The 12,629-nt window shown below is 41.8% G+C and overlaps 1 protein-coding gene across 1 annotated transcript; it reads left to right on the forward strand.

Annotated features, from left to right (window-relative positions):
- The first annotated feature begins 208 nt into the window (after positions 1 to 208).
- Positions 209 to 11,895, forward strand: ube2e2 (ubiquitin-conjugating enzyme E2E 2). Its single transcript, XM_033981335.2, has 6 exons — positions 209 to 453; positions 3,118 to 3,301; positions 4,136 to 4,186; positions 7,227 to 7,359; positions 9,940 to 10,087; positions 11,229 to 11,895. Exons 2-6 carry the CDS (start codon positions 3,126 to 3,128, stop codon positions 11,324 to 11,326), a joined length of 606 nt encoding a protein of 201 aa, XP_033837226.1. The 5' UTR covers positions 209 to 453; positions 3,118 to 3,125; the 3' UTR covers positions 11,327 to 11,895.
- Positions 11,896 to 12,629: the final 734 nt, after the last annotated feature.

Here is a 12,629-nt window from a genome sequence, read left to right on the forward strand (position 1 = left end):
AGAAAAGAGAAATTGACCGATCCTTGTCAATCTGTAACCTGAAAGTCTGAGCTCTCTAGACCAAGAGAATTTCCATTTCCACACCGATTTTCTCACACTGACTTAACCACAACGATCCCAGTACTTTCACGCATAACTCCCTCCATGTAATTCCTCCCTGATCAGCGCAGGCTCCAGACTGTGGCCTCGAGACGACAGCCCGCGTGCACGAGCGTCCGGCGCGCACAGACCGGGAGCGCGCACGGGGGCGGTCTGGTCTGGGGCTGCCTCGGTTTGTGCTGTAATCTCCTTTCTGCTGCTGCTGCCTCCCTCTGCCAGCCTGCCTCCAGTCCAACCGCACGGACACGGCAGCGAGCGAGCGAGCGAGCGGGACAGCGGCCGGAGACTCTCGTACGGCACCGACTCCCGGGATCAGCAGCGCGCCGAACCGCAGCACCGACGCCCAACCGCCAGGTAAAGCTCCACGCGGGTCATCTATCTACCCCCCGCCACATGCCAGCCAGCTAACACCCCGGGAAAGTGCGTTTTTTTGTTGTTTTTTTCCACCCCGCGGAGAGGAGTCTGCTGTGTGGAAGCGTGGGACTATTTCTTTGTGCCGCGCGGGGGTCACTCACTCCACTCACTCTCGCCGCGCAGTGTGGACCCTCACGCCGCCGCGGACACTGCTCTTCGCCCGGTGTTGTGTCGCTCCTGGTACTTTCTTCCATCGTCCGAAAATAGCAGCTGGGCCCACCTGGCTGCTATTTTCACACAGTCCTTCCCCCCAAAACGCCTCCATTCGTCTTCGGCTCTTATTCAGCGGAGCGTGGGCCCCTCTCGTGTCGTCTTTAATCCGCCTTTTAAATGCCCCTCGGCGGACGGGAGCGTTGTAGCGCACCGCGGGACTACTTTTCGCGTGTTAGCTAGCTCCGTGTTTGTGATTGTCTTTGTCGGGCGCTCGGTTCCCCTCCCCGCACGACCTTTATTGTTGCGTTTTCGAGCTGTATATTCCGATAAAGCCGTAAAACCACGCCATATCTCTTTACAACACCGTTAAACTGACTTTAATAGTGATGTTTAGGTGTCCCGGAGGGTAGCGGAGCGGCTATATAACGTTAGCCGTTGATGTGCCTGTCATTAGCACGAAACGCCCCCTGAAAGCGCACACTGACTGCCGCTGTCACTTGGACCCACACGGCTGCGTTTGGACCGCTATTGTACCACTGTTCTACCACTACTATCTCAATTAACATGGCCATTGTTTCAGTTTTAAAATGGTAGCACAGTGTTACAGCTGCGGTAGGCCTGAAGTGTTAAAGAGGCAGCCTTTTATCATTGGTGCCCAGTCAGAAATGAAAAGTGTTTAACCTAACTTGGACCATTGTTGTGACCTATCGCAGACTGTCCCAAAGTTGGTAAGCTGCTTGTGTGTGAGAGGATATAAGCACTAAACGAAAAGGGAATGTCCTTCAAAGAAGTCAAAGTTAGAATATTGGCCATATTTAGAGCCAACCTTTATTTTATTATTTTGGTCCATCTGTGCTCTCCCCATCTTCTCTCTCTTTTCCTCCTCCTTTTCTCTCCTCTATACCTCCTCTCGTCCCATTCCTCCTCTATGCCTCTTCTGTCCCCTCTACTCACTTTTTCTGTTCCTCCTCTTTGCTTCATCTCCTCGCTCCTCTATACCTCCTCATTCCTTCTCTTTGCGTCTTTTGCTTGCTTTCTGTGCACCCTCTCCTCTTTGCTGTCTCCTCTGTATATGCTTTCCTTCTTCCTCTTTGGCCCCCCCCTTCACTTCCTCTCCTTACTCCTCGGTGCCTCCTCTCTTCCCCTGTACCTCCTCTCCTCCTCTGCACCTTCTCTCCTCCTCTTCCTCCCTGTACCTCTTCTCTTCATATGCACCTGATGCATGTGTTTCTGATGTGGAATTACCCTCAGGCTTGAGCAAACATTGATAAAGAGTTTTCTTCTATTTAATGCTATTTAAAACAACTTAACTTACACAATACAAACTTGATAACTTGTTAAAGAAGACATATTGTGCTTTATTTGGGTATTTAGTATTAAAATATAACACATTGATCTAAAACAGCTTTATAATAGAAACTGGTCAATAAACTTTGGCAAAATTGCTTAAAAATATAAAAAACAATCAGTACTTCATGCTAGCTAATACAGAGCGGCAAATTACTTGTAGATATTGACAACATTTGGAGAACAAAATATTTTGTAATATACTTTACGGGAACAACGTCACAAAAATACCCCTCTCCAAACTTCCCCAAAACCTTGAAATAGATCAGATGTAGGCGAGAGAGACAAATCTTGAAATAGATTAAGATCTTATTGATGGCATTTCTGTAATGTATCTTTTTAATTGCTGAAATATAATTTTAAATTAGTTTAAAGTGATTTAATATGACAGAGAACAGTCTAAAGATATTATGGAATAATTCCAATTTAAAAATGCAGCTTTAATATAAAATGTATTAACGTTAATTTCTTTGGGACACAAAAGGCACAGATTCTGTGGAATGGCCCGCATAAACAGACGGTCCTTCATACATCAGTCTAAGTGAAATGAGGAGCTTCAGCCATAAAATCAGTAATGCCATGATGAGCGGAGGAGGCGGTCTTTGATAAATTGTCCTGTGTGTTTATATTTATGTGTACTGCATTGTGTCTGTGATTGACCTGCTGTTTTATTGCAAAACAAACTTCAGATCTGTGATGTGACAAAGTATAATCTAATATAATATAATCATCAGAGAACCAACAGGAATCAGGCAAAAAAGATCAACTGGTTTGTGAAATGGACACGTCCATAGTCTTTTAAAGAACCACTTTTTTGTTTGGACTGTTACTTTAAGTAATAGACATTTATTAGACTTAGTGAATGATAACAGCAGTCTGGTGGAAACTATAAATCGATATTGTAACCAGTGAAGGAAATGCATAAGGCGTATCGCTCTAACCCTGAAAAGTGAACATCAAAAATAGCTAATTCTTGTTTCTGCATCCATTCAGTTTTTCATCCTTCTTCTCCTCCCATAAAGAGCACGAGGTTGTCCTCTGTGAGAACAAAGGGAGTGTGTGTTTCCTGTTTGTCATTGTAAGCCGTTTGCCTTGTGTCCTCAGGGCCCAGGATGTCGAGTGAAGTGCAGCGAGCAGACGATAGCCCCAGCACCAGCGGGGGCAGCTCAGACATCGAGCAGAGAGAGCCCCCTCCTCCAGAGCAGGACCGAGAGTCTGCTCAGCCCAAGAAGAAGGAGACAAAGATCTCCAGCAAGACAGCTGCCAAGCTCTCCACCAGTGCCAAAAGGTCAGAACAACACTAGGGATGTTTTTTTTGTTTGTTTGTTTTAGCCAGTACTGACGCCAGATTACAGATAGCCTTACTGTTATGGTTTTTAAATGAGCCAATTTTAAGATTTAAAAAAAAAATTAAAATCTAGTACAATTCACAAATAACTAATCACTAAGTTGAAGGAAACATATGGAAGATTTAAATTTTAAATTCTATAATCATGACCTAACTCTGTTTCCAGATACAGGCTAGATATCAAATCAAACATAGCTTTTACTGATGACAAGTTTCCAATTTCAAAGCTGAAATCCAGTTGGTTTAAACCTAAAATGACTCTCTGATCTGAATCGTCACTACCTAAAGCCCAGCACCTTGTATGCGTCTCTATCTGCAGGTTAAGGCTCTGGCAACCCAGGTTCAGCTGTGTATGTAGTACCTTTTTAAAAACGGTTAGGGCTACATACAATTCTTTTTAAATAATTAGTGTTTTAACTGGAAGAGGATGTGTAAATCTACAGCCACAGCCGTTTCATTCCTCTATTTTCATTGTAACTCACAAGTCTGTTTAAAAAGATACAACTGATGAACTGGGAGAAAACTGAATGACACATGGGCACACACAGACTGAGGCAGTGCACACAAACCATTTTTCAATATCATATGAATACTTGTATAACTAATACCGATATGATCACCAATGTACTGTTGATTGATACGAAGCATACAGCGCCCACGTAAAGTACTTTGTGCAGGTCAACTCAACTCAAAAAGTAGCAGTAGTTAAGAGATGTCTGTTTATTTTTAACATCTTGTATCACCTTGTATTGTAATGATCTTTGTATTTTGTAGGATTCAGAAAGAACTAGCCGAGATAACACTAGACCCTCCTCCAAACTGCAGGTAAGATCTTCTCTTCTCTGGATGGTCTGATTCAGGTGGGACCATTGTGTTGAAACATTGTTGGTAATAGGCCCTGGGGCAAACACCAGCCAAGTGGACATTTGGGAAGAGAAGTTGGAACAAAAAAAGTTGAAAAATACAGGAGGCAGTTTTGACACATATATAATGCCTATATTTACAAAACTCAGAAAAGCAAATAATACAACTTTATCTCTAAGCGTTTGCGCATATGACTGGGTGTTGGACATCTGGTTACGAGGGCTGTCTGCAGGAGAAGTGGTGTGACGACACAGCAGATAGAGGGCGTGCAGTGCAGTGCAGTTAGGTTTGGCTTTGCTAGAGACGCACTTTTTTTGTGTGTTAATTGTCCATTTGCTGCACACGTTTGTGTCATGTCTAAAAGTTGACAGGTTTTTTTAACTGTTGTAACACTATAGATATGTTTTACAAACAAGCTAAGAACGATTGCTGAAGTCCCTTAAATAAATTGTTTGGCTGTGCTTCTCTGGAGGATTTTGGGCAAACAACAACCAGCATGATAGGATTATTTTGGCTTTGTTCATCACCTGTGTGCACTCCGGGCTGGTTCAAATATGTAGTACAATGGTCACATGGGTTTAACAAAATGAAGGTGTTTTGACAACTTTCAGAGACCAGAGGTTGCCATTACAGTAAAGCTAACAGTGCACTTCCTGATCATCGGACAATAAAACGCTTCATAATAAGATGCAGACAGTACCTCACGCGCTGGTTATGTAATGTATAAGTGCTGGGGTAAGCTAATTTTCCTCAGTCATTTTTAATTTCCTGAATATAAACGAGACAAACTTTAAAACTATTGCCATTGATGATGCACGATAATGCAATTTTCAACCGATACAATAACCAATCAATTATTTACTTTATAACCAATAAAATAAAACAAATAATTTTTTAATGAACCTGATTTTTGAAATGTAAAACTTTTTTAAATTATTTTTTTGTTTTAGTTTGTGGGCATAATGTGACTAAGGCTTTTATGTATTATGTGGCCTGCTTTAAAGTATGACATTTACAAATAAGACATTTTGGGTTGTGGCCTGCTCATAAGCTGTACCGGTAATTAATTATGGACTTCCTATGCCCTGATAATGTTTCATACAGGCCGCATCAATTCTTCTTGCCATATTGTGAATGCTGTTTTATTTTGTAATTTTCCTTATTAACAATATGCTTCAGATAAGTCATATTCTAACTGTGCATTTCAAGCTTTGTGCAACAGAGGGAAAGGGGCAGGCCCGCAGCACCATGGCACATGCTCAAAGCAGGCACTGTATAATGTGAATATATAATAATATATAACTGATAATAATAATATAGAATTTAATGTATAATGGCTATGACTGATATTATCGTGCATCTCGAATTGCCATATAAAACTTACTCAATCTTCCATAGTTCACTCTGCTCTAAACCACATGCTTTTACTGACAGAGGATTGGTTGTAGATCTCTCCATTGACACATCTAGTCATTAGGAATTAGTTATTTTATTCATAATGGTCACGATATCATTAGTTGAACCTCCTGTCCCTTTCCGTGTATTGGACTGGGGTCTTGAGAGCTCTGCACAAACGCGCATACCACGACCTGGGGGCAGTTTGAAGTAAAATGATTGCCATGGTTTAATCCTGGTGTGAAATAAATCAACACTATAATTTGGTTTGGGGCAGTCGCTGAAGTAATCCAAAGAAGTAATCCATCTTTGAACATCAGGATTCTCATCTCATTACACAGCGTATGCTATTATTAATTATTAGCTATTGTGGCTAATCGTGCTTTATGCATTTCTGCTGATTACATTCTGGTCCAGTTTAGGCGTTGATTTGCTCATTTTCAGACACTTCTCTCATTAGGAGTCATGGATGGCTGCAGAGGAGCTGCTTTAGCCATGCGGTGGTTATGCTAGCTCTATGAACCATCACTAATCAACTACTAAATTGCCGAAAATGAGAATGTCTGTAAGAATCATTGTTTGTCATGGGCCAGCTTCAGGGACTGACCACCAGCTGACGGCAGCAACAAGTGACACATTTATACAGATGTGAAAAGCATGTTAAGTCAGTGTACATAGTTGGTATTAATTTAAAGGCTCCAGAGGTCCTTCCTCCACATGGGATGTTACGAGTTTGTATTCTGCAGACTCTGTGGACACTCAGACAGGACAGTGCTCACCAACAAATGCACTGAGCCTCCAAGGAGCAGCTCTAGAAACGGGGCTCAGATCTGCTTTTCCAAAGCTGTGGCCATAGGCTGTGGTCCAAACAACTGGGACTTATTATGTATTTAATCTGTAAGTAAACAATATGGCTAATGCTAAACCAATTTTAGTTCAAATCCATTTGTTTGGAAGAAAATAGATTTTATTTTCTCCACTTTCTTGCAGTGGAAATCCAAGAAGGGCTGCTCAAAGCAGTCACAGGGTGCAGGATTTTAAAATGGTGTACTCTTAGTCCTGAAATTAACAAAGTCAAATGAAATGTTGTGAAACTTCTGCCCCACATCAGCTCCATGTTTAATGCAGCTCCAACACTGTTGGGATTAGTTTGCTTTAGCTGCTTTTAGCTTTCATACTAACTACAAAAATGAACATTTTAACCGAAAGGAGCTTTACTGTACTGCAACTTCAATTGGAAGAATTACACGTTTTTTTGTTTTGTTTTGACAGTTGCCTGAGGTTTGCAGAACACTTTTAGTGGAGAGGGGTAAAGCTCTGTGTGGTTTGGATTGAATATTCCCAGTTACTATTAGCCTGGAACACACAAATAGCTCGTGCTTAAGTACAAATAATGTTGTATGTCATGTTACAATAATGATTATACATTATGTATGCTTTATGAATGCATATATTATGTATATATGCTGCCCCCTGTACACTTTGTCCTTTATTTGTCCCAATAGCTGTTGCCACTAAAACTTTAAAATTTTAAATCAGTTCTTCACTAACTGCATTTGTGTTGGATCTTTGGTTAAATAGTGTTGTGTATGTGTGTTCTGTGTAGTGCTGGTCCTAAAGGAGACAACATCTATGAGTGGAGGTCAACCATCCTGGGTCCCCCCGGCTCTGTGTATGAGGGAGGGGTCTTCTTCCTGGACATTGCCTTCACTCCAGACTACCCTTTCAAACCTCCTAAGGTCAGTCCCACAGCTCTGCACCTGCATGTTCCTTTGACTGGCTTTTCAGGAAGTACAATGTCATACTTTTGCACTTTTTGGATACTTAAAATGTTCTTTTTCTCGTCACCATAACAAATGGTGAGATTGATAGATAATGCATTTTAGAACCTCGTGTCTGCACGTACATGTGTGTATGTACATGCATGTGTACGTGTGTGTGTGTGTATGTATGTGTGTGTGTACGTGCGTGTTGGGGTGTGTGTGTGTGTACGTGCGTGAGTGTGTACGTGCGTGGGGGTGTACGTGTGGTGTGTGTGTGTATGTACAAGGTGTACACATGTGTGTACGTGCGTGTGTACATGCAGGGTGTACATGTGGGTGAAACGGTGCTTGTGATGGTGTCTGTCTGTGGGTTGTTTGGTTGTGTGGGAGTGGGCAGTTTTGGGGGGAAGCAAATGTGGGATTGTTTTTAGTGACTGAAGCTCTTGGTGTTACATTTTTTGTATGAAAAGCTCTTTATAAATAAAGTTTGATAATACTCTATTCTTTGTTGAAGCTTTTAGAAAAATAAAAATGCTTTTAAATATGCAATATAAATGTCCATGCTGGTTAGAGGATGATAACAATCCTTTGTAATTAGGAGTGACCCTGGAGTTTTAAATTCTACTAGTTGAGTTGCCAACTGATCCATAGCATGAACATCAAATTAATTATGTCTATGGTGCTGCCTGCATTTCTTCATAGAGCTAGATTTTTTCAAAGTTTGTCTTTTTATGTTTTTATTTACATTCTTTTGTTAGTTAAAGCAAAATCAGCTTCTCAGAGCTTTTAACCATGTTATAGATTTTTCACCTTTTCATTTAGCCTCTTGAAGTTGTATTTGGAGTGATTCATGCATGTTTGACCAATCTTTAATCGTTTCTTTTCAAGACGCCATATTGCTATTTAACCCTATAGCATCGGATCCTATCGTCGGCGATAGTGCGCGGATGCAGACTTTCCAGCAGCGTAACTCCGCAACCAGTCGTGCTCTCATGTAAATTCAAACGGTGTCTCAAAGCGGAGGCACGGGGCTATTTAAACATTTTTCCGTCAGTTACGGTAATCTGCCTCTGTTGCTCCGCGAAGGTGACGAATGAGAGCGCAGGGCTGCGGGGATTTTCTCAGTCATTTATTCGATGTGTAAAAGAAAAAATACGGATGAAAGTGTAAAATAGAAGTAGATGTGTGAAAAAATGCAGTAAATTCTGATAATTCTGAAAAAATGCTACTCACTAGTGTAATTCACAGCTCTTTGTTGTGATGACGTTTATGGAGATGTCAGCTCCCATTGGGCACTGCAGTTTTCTAACATGGACTTGTTTCTTTCATTAAGTCATTTTAGATGAATATTTCGATTTAAAATGCAAATTATAACATGTGGATGTTATAATTTGCATTTTAAATCGAAATATTCATGTCACAGATTATAACTATATAACAGACACAAGCACAATATGTCTTCTTTAATGAGCATTTTTAATAAAATTGGTACAGTTTCTATGATTATCTGGCTGTGTCAGTGCTATAACCATACAATACTGTAATCATGTTTTGGCTAAACAGTAACTGATGACTTTTGTGAAAAACGCATTGTATTTATTACAATTTTACTTTTAAGTAAACCATGATTTTCTTGGTTGCTGCCCTCCCCTCTCGTCCTTAGAACATAAAACACATGGTAGTTTGTAGACATTGGTCTGCAGTGTGGTGGGGGCACAGGAGAGTTTGTTCTGCACCTGGGGCTGATCGGAGTGAATGGTGGGTGCGCGTTTAACAGGTCACAGGTAGGTCAAAGTGAACTGGAGTCTTCTGATTAGACCCGGGCTTCATTCCAACCAGACGCCCACACCAACACACACACCCATACACACAGGGGGGTAATTGGAACAAGCTGTGGGTTCTGCAGCACAGTGGCCTCTGCTGGTGTGAGAAGAACATATTGAACAGAATTAAAGGGTTGTCGGATCTAGGCCTGTTACGATAATTACTATATAGACTCATTGTTTAATAAATTATGGGTGGATTTGTATTTTTCTCAACACAAGGGAAGGATCTTTGTCTTTCTTTGTTGTTGTTTTAAAATGACATCTGAGCTGCAGTCGGTTGAATAAGTAACTTATTACTAACTACATGTTTCAGTCTGCAATTTATTGATTGTTCCTTGTCCTCTTGATGGTTCCTGTTTTTTTTTTTTTTTTTGTACAATATTAAAAAAAAAAAACAGTTAGGGTTACTGTGTCAGTGACACAAAGACTCCTATGCCAGATTCACAATGTGTGAATTTGGCTGCTTAAGCCATATGAGCAGCGATTCAAAATGTCTAAAAACACATAACACATTTAATGGGAGCATATTTAAGTGAAAGACTCACTGAAAGGTGGCTGAAATCACTTTTTTATAATAAAGGAGGAAAGGGTTCAATACTATATTTGGCCAGTCAGTATTTTGAGTCAGTATTTTAGGTGGTTTCACTTGGAGGTGTACAATTATGATTAAAAAATGTCTTGTTGCTTATTTGTATACAGTACATGTTGTAACTGAGAGCTGTGTGTGCAGGTAACATTTCGTACCCGGATCTACCACTGTAACATCAACAGTCAGGGGGTGATCTGTCTGGACATCCTGAAGGACAATTGGAGTCCTGCCCTTACCATCTCCAAGGTGCTGCTGTCCATCTGCTCCCTGCTCACAGACTGTAATCCAGGTACGCACACTAATGTAACTCCCCTCTCATACACACTGTTGAGCCCCCCTTTCTGTTGACTGGAATTTACAAGTATTGACATGGGCGTCGCCATCATCATTCAGATTGTATTATTTTGCCGAAATAAGTTCTATAGGGACTACAGAGCCTTTTTAAAGCCAGAATCAGTGCTGTGTTGACTATTTGGTGGCTGAATATTTTGTACAAATCAACACTACTTTATATCAGATTTTAGCTGCAAAACGTTTCCCAAATTCACAGTTGAAATGAATGGGATTCTCACTTAACTGGAAGTGCCGCCACTATGTACCTACTGTGGGTTACTTGCAGAGTGCCTGTTACATGAACTATGACAGTTACCATGCATATTAGCCCAAAGTAGCATGGTTTCACATGTGTTCACACCAAACACATGTCCAATGACCTAAAAACCACTCCAGACCGCTGGGGTGTCCAAGAAAAATTCTTGTGGCTTCTTTCCAAAGACCCCCGCCTCATCCACACCTGCCTTCCTCTGAGGTCAGTGTGACAGGGCGCATTGATTTTAATGAGTTGGTAAATCATGTGGGATCCGCCCGAGTCCAGAACTGCACTTGCCCGGCGTAAGCTTGAATCATAGACTGTATAAAGAAGTGGACTATGAGTGTGACATCACCCATAACAGTCTGCTCCAGCCAATTGAAGCTCATCGAGGCTAGAGCAGTTACGGGGGAGAATTTGGAGCAGAGTTCCATATTTGGAACTCTTTCCGACCGCAAGTATTATAGCGATCAATGAGCCAATCAGGAGCAAGGCTGTTGAAGGTAACACCCCTTCCCACTCACACCCCTGGTTTAGCAGGGAGTGGGCCTTTAGCAATGCTGTCAGTCCGACCTGTTGCCAGCACAAGCGGGCGCACTCATGCTCTCTTCCTTTGCAATGGAGCGGCTAGCATGTTAGCTATGTCCATTTATATATAGTCTATGGTGTACACCCAGTGAATACACGTGTGGTGGCTCGTTAAAATACATAAACCCTTTTGAGTGATCCAGATGTGGTTTACTTCTGTCTGTGATCCTCTACATCGAACGTTTCAACATGTAATAAACTGCCCATGAACATACTGTAGTCGCAATAGTAACTTTGATATTGTGTTTTTCAGCGGACCCTCTGGTCGGGAGCATCGCCACACAGTATCTGACCAACAGAACGGAACACGACAGAATAGCCAAACAGTGGACCAAGCGATACGCCACATAGACTTTCTCCCTACCCCACCCCCTCTCCCTTTCAGCCCCTCCTCTCTCTACCTCTGGCCCTGCCCCTCCCATCAAACCTGTCTGTCAAAGCACACTTGCCCCGCCCCAGCGTGTCATTTCAGTGTACAATAACTTCACACATGTTATTTGCTGTTCCCTTTTGACTTGGAAGATTTGTTTTTTTATACAAAGAGTAGATTTGGGACGTTTTTATTTTCCAATTCCTGAACGTTGGATTTGCAGAGGACTTTTGCACCCAGCTACTACCTGTTTTTGTCTTGATTTCCTAGTGGCACCTGATCCAACATGCAGAGGTTTTACTTTTCCTTTGGTCTGGTTCTGGAGATGTTTTCTGCATGGAACAGGACACATGCTTTTACTTGCGCTCGTTCGGGTTTGTACTGTAACGTTTCTTTTTTTCAGAGCTTTTTGGAGGCAGACCGCTCAAGCCAAGGTCGGCCGGTGACAGAGGCAGGACTTGTAATATGTGACTGGCGCCCCTACAGCTGCGGAGTGGTTTGTCGTGCACTTGTATTACCGAAGCACCCAATAAAACACACTGTGGCTGTGGTTGCTGTCCTGTCTGTTTGTCAATGTTTGTAACACTACAGAGATGTGCACAGAGAAGGAGGGGAGAAAAACTTCAAAGGACCCGGGTGTTGAAGGTTACTCCTTCATGGCCTCCGTGGACTGCAAAGGCTGTCCCTCAACTGTCCCGACAGGTCTAGCCAACAGAGCCACTCCCGCCAGCTAACTAATCGTTGGCTTACGCTAATGCCAACAAAATTCACTACGCAAATCATGCACATGGATCAGTTAAAAAGATTAAGCACTAGTGATCAAATACTCAGATCTTGAACCCAAGATATTATAATACATCATCTCCAAATCTCAAGACTAAAAACACAACAATGAAAACTATTTGAGATTTTCCTTGGGAAAATCGAAAATGACCTCAATTACCTTAATGTTTCAACAAAAAATAATGAAATATACTTTCTTAATGACAATTGATGGGGCCCAATCTGTCTGGATCAAAAACGTGACAGCTTGCTGTTGGGCTGCGTTCCTCCCTCCCCTTTTAGCTTGTCTATCTACTTTTATATCAAACACAGACTCTTAACATGAGACAGAAAAGGCCCTGGCTGTTGTACAGTACACCACAAACCAGGCCTAAGTGTGTGATTTTATTGTGAGGTCATTTTTCTTTGCTCTGATCATGTGGTGTGTCAGTCTGTGTGAATGCATTCTCCTGTTTCCCCACAAAGTTTTATATAGTAGTATTCAGTGCAACACTTCAAATT

The sequence above is a fragment of the Periophthalmus magnuspinnatus genome, chromosome 16 (genome assembly GCF_009829125.3).
Source record: "Periophthalmus magnuspinnatus isolate fPerMag1 chromosome 16, fPerMag1.2.pri, whole genome shotgun sequence".
Lineage (NCBI taxonomy): Eukaryota > Metazoa > Chordata > Actinopteri > Gobiiformes > Gobiidae > Periophthalmus > Periophthalmus magnuspinnatus.